Source organism: Gallinula chloropus (assembly GCF_964237585.1).
Source record: "Gallinula chloropus genome assembly, chromosome: 3".
NCBI classification, from domain to species: domain Eukaryota; kingdom Metazoa; phylum Chordata; class Aves; order Gruiformes; family Rallidae; genus Gallinula; species Gallinula chloropus.
The window spans coordinates 71,042,620-71,055,331 of record NC_140087.1 but is presented as its reverse complement, the minus strand read 5'-3'; the positions used below and the strand labels follow the sequence as shown (position 1 = coordinate 71,055,331).

At 49.8% G+C, this 12,712-nt stretch overlaps 1 protein-coding gene across 1 annotated transcript in view; it reads left to right on the top strand.

The window, feature by feature from the left end:
• The window catches only part of GALNT14 (polypeptide N-acetylgalactosaminyltransferase 14), a gene marked incomplete at both ends in the record, with an annotated part of 97,395 nt that overhangs the window by 26,361 nt on the left and 58,322 nt on the right, over window positions 1-12,712 (top strand). Inside the window, one exon of the mRNA XM_084262166.1 lies at window positions 11,755-11,924. Coding sequence (XP_084118292.1) covers window positions 11,755-11,924 — 170 coding nt within the window. The remainder of the gene's footprint in view (window positions 1-11,754; window positions 11,925-12,712) is intronic.

The window sequence follows — 12,712 nt, the reverse complement described above, 5'->3', positions numbered from 1 at the left end:
CAGCTCCCACAGTGCCTGTGCTTTCAGTGGGCAGGGACCCGCAGTCCTTCCTCAGCAGACTGACTTGCTTTCATCCTGGCCATACCTTGCTGTGCTTTCTCGCTCCCAAGGATTAGGACTTTCTTTTTTTTTATCCCTATTACTGAACCGAGATGAAAGTAGGTTGGGCTGACACGTACACTCTGAATTATGCTGCTGTATCTCCAGTGCTGTCAGTCATGTTGCTCCCAGGCCCAGGATCTCGCAGGCGTTCCAGCAGCAGGTACCTAAGGATCAAAGGTTTAGATCAGTTCTTGCTGTCACAAATGTTTTATATCTAATTTCTCCTTGAGGATAGTTGGGTGGAGGACGGGCTGGCAGCCAGGTAGTACAGGCACCCTGGAGCGTCGTTGCTATGACCTGAGCTTCATCTCCCAGCTCTGCGTTACAGGAAAGCCTGCATTCCTGCAAAAATGTGTGCACATGAGATGAGGAGGTGGGTCACGTTGAAGCCCTGGTGCTCTTCGTTGGTGGGATAGTGTCTGGCAGGTGGGTGCTGGTGGATCCCGCGCATCCAGCTGTTTTGCAGGCTGCCCCATGGGTCAGTACCCCACAGCTCACTGCAGAAAACCCAGCCCTGGCTCCTCCATCCTCTCAATGCAGGGTAGGGCAGCCCACATGTTTCCTGGCAGTGCTTTTAAATATGTTGAAGTTGTTCTCTGACTTGAGATTTTCCCTGCCAGTACCAAGGTAGCTGCTTGTCATGTTCTGGGTTGGTCTGGTGCTCAACACATCATTGCGCACTGTGTATCCATCAGGAAAGCTCTCTGAGAGGGTTTAGGGCATTTTGGGAAGGGTTTTCCTCTGCTTTCCCCACTCTTCAAAGATAGAGAGAGGTGGGAAGAGGAAAAAAGCCATTGTGCTGGAGCTGCTCAATGCAGGTGATGCTCCTGGGAGCGTCTCACCAAGCGGGAGCCTTGTGGGTTAATTGTAGAAGCAGGGAAACTGAGGCATGGCTGGGGGTGAGGCCAAGGCTCTTCCAGAGCTGGAGATCAATCATGGGAGCAGGGAGTTTTGACTGATGGCATTTCTTGTCCTTGCTGAGCATCTTCCTTGAATCAGGTTGTGCCTTGGTGCCTGCTTAGTAAAGCTGTGCTCCTCCAATGCAGCTAGCTGGCAGAGGGAGGGAGGGGGAAAGGCAAGCTGGTGCCTTCCTGAAGACAACTAAACCCATGCATATAGCCACCTTGCGTATTTGCAATTACTTTATTTTGCTTGAATATATCTGCTTTTCTAATCTCTGGCATTTTTTCCCCCTATTAGAATAAACCAAGGTAAAATAAAGGCCCGAGCTTTCGCTCCCTTGGAGGCACTTTTCCCTTCATGTTAATATGCTGCTGTTATCCATCACCCCTCGTTGCCGCTCGGTTTGGAAGGGCGGCTGCTCAGGGAAGGATAGCAGCATTAGTTTCTAAAGCTGTGTAAAGATCACCATGGAAGCAATTACCAGATGGATTACCCCTGGCTTTGCTGCTGTGAAAAGGCCGTGTCAGGTCGAGGATGCCGAGTGTATTAGCAGCACGATCCCTTCCTTGCTCAGGAAGCACGGTTCGGATTAGCCGCCTGCTTTTGAAAGGCCTGGGTTCAGAGCAGGGCTCCTGCTGCTGGCTCTTTCACCCTTCCCTCCCTGCTCCCCTTTCTCCTTGCTGTACCCCATCCTGGGTTGTCCTCTCTAGCATGTGGGACCCGCAGCTCCATGGTCAAGGGGAGGACCTTCTCCAGCCTCTGAGATGCTCAGGCTCTGTGGATGAGCAGGAACTTTGGCTTTCTGGCAGAAGGATGAGCAGAGCTTAGCTGGAGACCAAGTGCAGCTATGGGCTCCTCAGCACTACATCATCTGCTCTCCTGCTGAGGCCTGGTTTGACTGTCATGGCTGGGAAGCAGCTCATGTCTGTCCTGAAGAGGCACAGAAGGAAAACAGACACCGTCTGTCCACACAGGAGCTCACTTTCACCACTCTGTATTTACCCACTGTGGGTTTGGGCTCTCTGCAGATGCATTTGAACTCTGATGATCCTGGGAATGAGCTGAACCTGGCTGGTGTTGGGGCATGTGGGGTGCTGCCTTGCTTTCCTTCCCAATTAGTGCCCTGTGTAATTGCCTCTGACTTTCAGGGGAGCAGCTCTCAGGCTCGCTCACACTGTGCTGTCAGTGGGCAGTGGCACTGTGCATGGCAGCGGGCCATGGAAGGGCTGCCCATGGTGCTCTGCTGCCAAGATGCTCTCTCCTGTCTCCCAGGGAGCCCGGAGAGGGTTGCAGAAGAGACCCCTCTGGAAGGGGGCAAAGGCACTCTAGGGAACAGGCATCAGCAAAGGATGGAGAGGACCCAAGGGAGCTGTGGGTCTCCTACCACTGGTAAGAGCAGAGATGGAGACGCCAGTGGGGGACTATTGCCACCAACCTGCTGCCACACTGGTGTTTTTACACCTTGGTTGGTTGGTTGGTGTGGTTTTTAACCTGAAATCTTAAAGAAAATGTATTCTAGGTGGAAGCAGCTACTCTCTTGTAGACTCTTAAAACCTATTTGGTCTTGTTTGCTGTCCAGAATTGCTGTTTGCAGACCCATTAGAAGAGTTCACAGGCACCAACAGGCTTGGGCTGACCTTGCTTATCCTTTCTTGGGGGGCCGTGGGGGAGCCCAGACCTTTTTTGATGAAGACTTGGCAAGACCAATGCATCCCTGAGCACAAGCAATTGAGTGTGGTCAGTTGATGCAAGCGGTTCCACAGCATCTCGGGGAACTGGTGGGCAGGGGGAGGAGAGGATGACCAAAAACCCCCTCTATTCTCTTGCTTGGCTCCTGGCACAGAGCTGGGTCTTCTCTTTTCTCCAGTCAGCAGCTTGGTTTGTGCTGACCTCCTAAATATTCAGCTCATTATACAGTGTAACGTATAAATAAAACAGAAGCAGGCAGCAATATTCTCCAGGAGGATATAATCGGCTTCCTTTCCTTTTTAATTATACAGGATTTGTCTTCATGTGTCAGGCTGTCCTATGGGCTAATTTATTATTTTAAAGAATTAAAGTCTCTGTTCCTTATGCAGTGAGGCACTTCTGTACGGCTGCATTGTGTGCACCTGGTTTTGGGGGTCCAGCAGGGAAAAGCATCTTTCTAAGTGGGAACATGGGGAATTTTATAGCTGGATGTTGTTTCTAGAGGTCAGTGACCTGGATTCTGCACCGTTCCTCTATCATCACAGGGAGGCAGGAGGTTCCTTAGCATGTTGGAAATGATGGGGATCACCATGGGGGTTCCCTGGGGTCTGGCTGGGATGTGAGATGCTGGCCAGCATTGTGCATTGCCTCTCCCCCCACAGAGGCAGGGCAGTGGCCTGATGCTACAGCCAGTGGATGGAAGCGTCATTCATGCATGAAGCTCAGGCCCAGCCTGCCTGGGGGTTGGGAATGGGGGTGTATTTTCACCTGGCACCGCTGCTGGCACGGCGAGTGCTTGCTGACAAGCACAGCGCGAACTCTGAGCTGACTTGCTTTCTCCTAAGGGAAGCCCTGGAAACGAAATTTGGCATTTCATCAAAGCAGTGGATCTGTCATCTTTCTCTCCTTGCAACTTGGTGTCCCCGGCTCCCGATTTACAAATGAATTCCCTATTTTGGTGGCTGCCTTGGCCATCTGTTTTAAAATGAAAGCTTTGGTGCCCTTACTGGAAAAAGCATCAATAATCATCTGACAGCTTTTCACATCGTTGTGTTTGGCTGGAGACTTCAGAAGGTTTAAACCTCTGGAGTGTGTTTTGAACCCAGTGTATCGTTGACCACAGATATGGACAGGAACACACAGACCAGAAGATAGACAAAGAGCTGGTTCTAGCTGTGATCAGCGTAATGATGGCGCAGCTGCCCAAGCCTTGGGGTGGCTCTTCGCACTGAGTCGGTGGTCAACTGCCTGTGTTGATGCGAGTTGGGCATGGGAACAATCAGAGGAAGGCACTGAAGAGTGTTTCCATCCAGGCAGTAGCTGCAGCTCTAGTTCTTGACAGTCAAGTCTTCTTCCACGGCCACTTTCCAGCCTCTTTAGTCCTGTTGCAGTGTTTTAATTGTGTAAATGTGCGTGTGCAACATGGGTGGTCCATAGTAGGTGTTAGAAGGTGCATGGTGGTTCAGAGAGAGATGGGTAAAGGAAACAGGGCAGTGGGAAGGGAGTGCAGCAAAGATGATCTTGGCCTCATGGCCAGGTGACAAAGTGGGACACTTGCTGGGAGGTCCTCGGGGACTAGTGTTCCCTGCTAAGCTAGCTGAGGAGGTGCTGATGCTCTGTCCTTTGAAGAAGGAGCAGCATGCCTGTGGATGTACACAAGCAGGGAAAGGTCATTGGCAGCAAGAAGCTTAATGATGAATGCTCAGAGCTTCTCCAGGGATCCCAGCTGCAGGACAGGCTTTGCTGGAGAAGTGCTTTGCTTGAATTATGTATCTGTATTAATATTTTTTCGTTGTTATTGGTCATTCTTTCCCCAGCAAGTGAGGCCAGAGCAGACTCACACTTGCAAGTCACCCTTGAGAGTCAGTAGATCACCTCCAAGGAGTGGGAGGTGCTGGTCCTCCATGGGGCAGGGTGGGATCCTGGCAGACATGGGTCTGCTGTTCATCCCCACACAGTCCCAGAGGAGCTGCCACCACAGTGTACCTGCATGTTGTGCCCAGGCACCAATGCAAGAAGAAGAGGAGCTTCACAGCCCTAAAATAAAGGAACTGGAGCTAAAATCTCCATGGGACAGAAGACTAATTAAGGGCAAATGATAGCCAGGGCTCACCGCTGTCTCCATTTCTGATGCATGGTTGGTGACAGCACACAGCTGGAGAAGGCAGCACTGAGCCAATGAAGCACTCAAGCAAGTACTTCCAGCATTTAAACAGGGATTTCCATGGACTCCTCCAAATTCCCGGAGTCACTTAAGTTTATGTTCAAGTGCTTGATTGGCTTGGGGGCTCTGCAGTTTGGGGCAGGGAGATGAGAGAAAGGAGGTGTGGGATGTGACCCTTCCAGAGTCTGTGATGGTTTGCTGCTGAGTGGTACCTGGTAGCAGCAGAGGACGTGCTGCAGGGTGCTCTCCTTCCTGGTCTCCAGAAACCTACAGCCTGTTTTTGGTACTGTCACATGCTCTTTGAACAGGGCATGACCATGGTGTTCTGTGTCCACCTTGTATCTTGGGGATGAGGCCATCAGGATGCGCAGCACCTCATGTGTGGGGCTAAGCTTCAAGCTGCTGGGCTCTGGCATCAGAAAAACTGCACCAAAGCTCGACTCAAGGATCTCGTACCTTGATGCTTCACCGGTCTGTTTGGGAAGACAGGGAAGATGATCAGGGCTGTGGTCCCTCTTAGTGCATGTGCTGGCACTGGGGGATGAGGAGGGATGAACCCTGCCCCTCTTTGAAGTATTATAATCCTTTCAGATGGCATTAGTGCCTGGGCCAGTAACAGCTCTATAATTGAACCTTCTGCTTGCAAGGCCCCCACGCTTCAACAAGATGTTTAAATCTCATTTGTTTAATGCCTGGTTGCAATTTCTGCTGAAAGATTGCCCTCTGCCTTCAGTGCCCCCGAGCTGGGCTGAACACACGCTCGTGCTCCAGCCATCCGCAGGCAGAGAAGTGGCAGAGCAAGGCCAGGCAGCAACATGCCATAGGACATTTGAATTTCTAGAGTTTCTGCTTGCACTTGGCTGATGTATTATTTCCTCTTCCTCGTCTTTATTTGATGCTTGACCCCCAGGGACGGCAGGATGGGGCTGGAGGGCAAATCTTATGGGGAGTGGCTGAGGGAGCTGGGGATGTTTAGTCTGGAGAAGAGGAGGCTGAGGGGAGACCTTATCACTGCCTACAGCTACCTGAAAGGAGGTTGTAGAGAGGTGGGTTTCCTCAGCCAGGTGACATGTGATAGGACAAGGGGAAATGTCACAAAGCTGTGCCAAGGCAGGTTCAGATTAGATGTTATGAAAAAATATTTCACGGAAAGATTTGTCGGGGCCTAGAACAGGCTGCCCAGGGAGGGGCTTGAGTCACCATCCCTGGATGTGTTTAAAAAAGGGTAGATGAGGTACTTAGGGATATGGTTTAGCATAGGACAGGAATGGTCGAACTCAATGATCTTAAAGGTCTTTTCCAACATTGTGATTCTGTGATTCCTTGGCAAACCTGGGCGGCTCTGCCTGCCCTCTGGGCTGGCTTGGGTTTGCTGCCTCCAGAAAGGACGTGCACAGTGCCCGTGCCATTCACCTTGGTCTAATGGCAGCACTCTGCCGCCCCAAAAGGAAAATGCCTTTTATTATAGCAAAAGTTTAAGCTCCCTATTTTAAAACAGTGTTGCAAAAGAAGAAGGGAATCAGAGCCTGCTCTTGGCTCATGCTCCCCATTCCTTTTCCTCCTGGGCAGCTGGACCAATGTCACCTCCCTGTCTATGGTCACCTCTGGCTCCTCTCAGGCCAGGCTTTTGACCTGGAATGCCCTTCTGCCACAGCCAAGGTGCTGCTGCAACACTCCAGCCTGCTGTCCGGCATCTGGCCTGCTCTGGCCTCCCGTGCCAGTGAGGAGTGCTGGGGGCTGCCTGTGGGTGCAGTCAGGAGTGGGCAGAGCATCCCGTGGGGCCACCGCAGGCCTGCAGTAGCAGCCAGCTAGGTTGCTTGTTCCTCCTTCCCGCTCCAGTGATCCCTGATGTACTGTAATCACACAATTATTATGCCATTAAAATGTCATATTCACAGAAATCCACATAAACAAGGCGTTAGCAGTTGCCTGAATATTGTAGTTTTACTGCTAATGACCCGCTCTCCCCCTGCAGCACCGCTCCTTGTTTTTAATACTATTTTTTACCTTTTCTTTGTTTCTGAGTTGTGATTTCAGAGGCAGATGACGAATTGCATCTTTGCACCGAGAGACTTTTGATCTTTAACGTACACTTGCAGTGAAAAGCTGCCTCTGTGCTTGCTCTGGGGTTTTGCTGTTTGCCCTTTGCTTGCAAGATGGTGGGTGGTTTTGGCAGGGGGCTGCCTTTAGCGGGCATTTTTGGGGGTGTGCTTTTAGCAAGCTAGGGATGGAGAAGGCTCTTGGTGAGCCCTGCACTCAGTATGAGATGGGAGCTTCTCTCTGTAATGAGTTTTGTCCGTGTATCTTTGCCTGGAGCATCTCTCCCACAAGGACAGGCTGAATGAACTGGGCCTTTCAGCCTTGAGAAAAGACAGAGGGGATCTGATTAATGTTTATAAATATCTGAAGTGTGAGACAAGGGGAAATGGCCAGCCTCTTTTCTATGGTCTGTGGAGACAGGACAAGGGGCAATGGCTTCAAGTTGGGAGCACAGGAAGTTCCGCACCAACATGCGGAAGAACTTTTTCACCGTGAGGGTGACAGAGCCCTGGGACAGGCTGCCCAGGGGGGTGTGGAGTCTCCTTCTCTGGAGATATTCCAGACCCGTCTGGATGCCAACCTGTGTGATCTGTCCTAGGGAACCTGCTTTGGCAGGGGGTTTGGATTCGATGATCTCTTGAGGTCCCTTCCAACCCCTATGATTCTGTGATTCCCTCTTGTTGGCCTCCCAGGAACACCCCCCAGGGCAGTGATGGCACAAGGAGTGGCACTAGTTTTCTGGATACCATTGGGATATTTTTTCCCTTCTCTTTCCTGTGGACTCGTTTAGTCTCTCAAACTCTTATAAGCATTGACTGTGTTTCCTATAATTAATACCAGCCATTAAACCGCAATGTTGAAAGAGAAATTACCTAATTCCAAGGGAAAAAAAGAGAAAATTTATTACAAGTACATGAACGAAAATGAATATGAAACTTGGAGAGAATAACCCCGTAGAAGATAAATAGAAAGGCAAGTGGAGTATTGACTTGATCCTTTTCTAGTGCAGGGTAATTTGGCTTCTAAAGTGAGTTAGATCATAATAAATTAAATTTAGATTTCTGCACATCAGTTAAATAACTCCCAAGACAGAATTCTGGTGTGAGAAAGAGGTGATAATACATGGTGGGGATATTATAATGAAGACCTTATCCGGTAACCTGTAACTGATGTGCTGTCCCAGGGTGAGTGAAAGGGATTTCTGCTTCTGTCTTAATTTGTTTTCCCCATCCCTGATCAGGCGCTGAGAAACAGGCAAGTCCCTGCATGCAGATTGGTAGGTCTTCTGCCTCCTGCTGCTTGTGTAGCTGGGAGCTTCTCATCCAGGAATGCTGCCTTACTTTCCCTCACTGCTTTGCACAGCTGTTTTTTTGCAGAGGTCGGGGTGTGTGTGGGGGGGTGGGAGGTGGGGGTGTGGGGGTGTGTGTGTGCAAGCATCCTGCTTCGATTCCAGTTACTGTTGCATGGAAACTGGATGGAAAGCCAGAGAACACCCAAAAGATTTGGACAGGAGATGTGGACTGAAAGCAAATGACCAAACCTGGATATCTACTTCTGGCTGAGAAAATTAACTGGGCTTCTTTTCTGGCTAGATAGTGGTCAAAACCACTCTTAAATATCTATTTGCCATCTATCTGCTCTTGATCTTGGATGTGTATTTAGATACCCAGTATTTAGGAACCATCCTGCTGGTAGCTTTCCTCAACCCAAAAAGGACACCCTGGGTGAGTCCAGGTGGAATGGTGTCTTTCAAGTGGAGATTCCGGGGGATATTAATTACTCACCGGGGTGCAAACCAGGAATACAACCCTTGGATGCAAGGTGTACCCCCAGCAGGATGAGAAGCAAATACCACGGGATAGGGCACTGATGTCTGTTTACCAAAGGACAGTACAGATGGGGAAGAGCCATCCCAGCCTGTGTCAGGACCCTCCTGCATGCCACCCCCCGTTGCCCTGGCTGGAGCCTTGCTGCACTCGCAGCACGTGCAGAAGCTCCCATTCTCCTGGAAACACGGCTGCCTGCAGGAACCCACCAGCCCTCCTGCTCTAGCCACTTGATGCTTGCCTAGCCTGCACCCTTCTAGCTGATCCAAGGCTATTGCGTTTAACTGACATTAAAAGAACCCATAAAAAATTTATACATACATTTATCTCAACAGCCTTAGGTGCTATGTGGCTGCTTTTAAAAGCCATTTATCTTCTTATTAAGTTTGGTAAAACCAACTTTTACTTTTCTTCACAGCGTTAAAATTTAGGGACTGCGACTGTGCGGTGGTTGTTTTAATGGCACCAGCCCCCCCGGGGTCATCATGAAATCTCATAAACATCAGGCTGTCGCTGGCTCCACAATGCAATCGGCTCACTTTTCCCTCATCTTTTACTGTGGCGGTAAATCATGTTTTGCAAGTTGCCTTAGAAAAAACATAAACAATATTTATCACCTTGTGTACATCGGTCCTTCCGAAAGCCCGCAGGCAGGTTATGTACATCCTCTTTGTAAACCTCCTGCAGTGACCTTACTGGTTTCATAACTTTCTCCCGGCCTTGAATAACATTCTCCTGGCCCTGAATAACTTTCTACCAGTATAGCTGGTGGTCCAGGGTTTTCTTCTAATCTCTGCAGTGGGGTATGTGCTAGAGTAGCACCCAAGGAGGCCATGATGTCGCACCAGTACCCTGTATCTGGAAACCCCTGCATCCTTGTGGATGCTTTCTTGGGGTGCTCCTGTCACTGTGGCCTGGAGGGCGTGGCTGGAGTGCCTGGCTTGGTCCTGCAGTGGTTCGCTTGCAGGGGCACTGCTCCCTCCTCCCCTTCATACGACTACAGAAACCGTGCTGCCAGATGCAAGTAAAATCAATTATGGGATAAAAATCTCCTGTTTCAAAAGCTTCATTTTGTGCTATTAGCAGGCAAAATCGGCTTTGAGATGGTGTGAACTGAGGAGGAAAAAAAAAAAGAAAAAAGAAAAGAAGAAGAAAAGATCAATTATTGGATAAGACCACAATTTTCTTTGGGGCTGAGATGTCTGTAAATGTTTGCATCTCTCCGTGTTACATGTAGGCTGAGATCAAAGAGGTTGTGCTGCTGTAATGATGAGATCTTACCCGCGCTGCATTGTGCTTCCCGTCTTTGGCACTGCGCCGCCGAGGGATGATTAAACCCCCATGGAATAAATGCTGAGGGTAACTTGGAAATTAAACTTATGTTCACACTTTAGGAAAAGGCTCAGCAGTTAAGAAACTTCCAGGGTGAGGAACGGCTGATATGCCAAACATCCTTTTCACAATAAGTTCCTAAGCATCCTTTTTGCAGTAAGTTCCAAGGCAGTCTTGGAGGTTGGTAACATCAGTCAGGGGAGCTTGATGTACTAACCCTGAGATAGCTGCACAGAGGGTGGAGCGGAGTGGAGACACTGCAGCCAGGCTCAGTGATGGTACAGGAGCTTGAAAGTTGACAGAACTGACAAGCTGCATATTTGCTCCCCTGAATTAATGGTCAGTCATGTTTTGATAAAACATTGTCCTTTTGGTGCACTATAATACCAAAACACACCTCCATCCCGAAAGCTACCTGCCTCCAGGGTCTGACCACCCCCCTCTGAGCCTTTAAACGCGATGCAAGAGGATTTTACACCATTCCTAACAAAGGTACATGTGATTGAAGTCACTCAAGCTCCACCTCAGAGATAAGAAATAATGTAAAAATAGCATATGGGAAGTTACGGTCGCTTTCCATCTTGACCTCCGAAATCAGTTGACGGGCTAAGCCTCTCTTTTCCCTTACCTTTGGGTAAGATTCAAACACCTGGTTACACCAAGTGCCTCCCTGGGAAATGTGTAACTCTCTCTAGAGTTGCTGTGTACCTCGTAATGCGTTTGTAGCCAAGTAGTGTTACTTAATACTTTTGGTATTTGCAGGTGCTTTGCAGGCAGTCACCTTGTCGCTGTCTGTCCAGAGAGCCGGTGTACCTGTTGCTTTAGCAGCCTGTGCTGTCATTCATCCAGCCGGGATGCTGCATCTGTAATCGTGATAGTTCAGTGCATGGAACATGATTGGACTTGTAACAATAAATTGGGCATCACTCCAAGTTACTTTAACCTTTAACACAACCACCCCCCGAGAGCACCACGCTGATGAGGATGCTTAAACCCTCTTATGGCACCAAGATACCAAGGGATATTTAAAGCCCCTGATGGCTGTCGGGTAACCCTGAAATGCAGCTTTTTCATCCTTTTGGAGCTGGGGACCACACGGGCGCTTGCCCACACTTCACCCTACAGTAGGGCTGAAGTCCTTGGTGGGAGAGTTGTCGCGGCAAAGATGGATGAAAACCGGGCTGGGAAGACCACAGCCCCCTTCTTCCAGGGTCAGGTTGCTGAACTGGCCCTGGGACCAGAGTACAATTGTGAAAATGTGGGATTGTACTTGATGAAACTACTCCTGCCTGATGGCCCTTTCCCACCTGAAGGGTTACGGGGGCAAGGGAACATGTAGTCTGAAATACCTTTGGTTTTTGGCTGGAGAGAAATGAAAACCCTAACAAGACCTTTGCGCTTTTGTATTTCTGGAGACCGTGCTGTTTGAGAGGGGGATCCACCAGAGACCTGAATTCGGTTTCAAATTGGTCATTTTAAATTCAAATTGCCAAGCTCTCTTTGACATGCTGATTCAAGACCTAGGAAAAAACCAAAACCCAAAGACCTAATGAGGCTCCTTGTTAGCCTGCTGTTGTGATGCTTGCCCATGCTGTGGGGCCAGCTGACCTCCAGCTGGGCTCAGGAGGACCTCCAGAGAGAAGTCAGGTGCCCTCTGGTCTCCTCCTCTCTCTAATGGGGCTGACTTTGTGCGCGCAGGGCTCGGACGTGGACTGGGACGACCTTTGGGATCAGTTTGAAGAGCGGAGGTACCTGAGTGCCCGGCGGTGGAAGGGCGGCGAGGACCCGTACCGGCTCCATGCCTTTAACCAGCGAGAGAGCGAGAGGATCCCCAGTGACCGTGCCGTCCGTGACACCCGCCATCACAGGTTCTGCCTCCCCCCGGTTTCTCCTGGTCTTCCTCAAGAAACTTTGTTATATGAGTGGATAGTCCAGTTCCTCTTCAAGGCTGTGGTTTTGGGATGCTTGGTGGTGGTTCTGGGCTCTCCAACCATGCCTAGTGGGTGCACTTGGGATTGGTTCTGCCTGCGTTGTAGTTTTAGGATTGAATCTTTCACTTCATTTCTTGGCGTGTCTGGCAGTCCTAAACCTAATAATTAAAACCTGTATAAATTACTCCAAGACCAGAGGGAAAGAAAGGAAAAACCTTCTTTTTTTACCCTTCAGAAAATTACTGGGTGTGCAGGATGAGTGATGCAATAGCACTTACTCTGCGCTGCAGAGAGAGGAGTTAATGTGGGCAGTAAGGGACTACTGCTGAGGGAGGTGGAGAGGAAGGTAAGAACTTGCTGGATTAGGATTACTAGCAGCTCCAGCACCATTGCCATCAAAAATACCATTTGTCTCCTGAAGAACCTCTTCAGGGAGGCAGGGAGGATTGCAGTGAGGGTTGCCTTGCACAACCCACACTCCCTTCCTTCTATCAGTGTGGGAACAGCAGGGTGGGAGTTTTGGAGCGCCCTGGCTTTCTGTGAGCCACAGCTGTAGCTTCCCTCTGGTTGCCTCTCCAAACTTATTAGGGAAGTGCTGCCCTTTGCGGCTGCAGGTGGTTGATGGTCAGTGGGCTTATTTATTAAGTCTGCTGGACAGAGTGATGCCAGGGTGTCCTGCTGGGATAGGAAATACCCCTGATGTTGCCTTGATGCAGTTTTCCAAC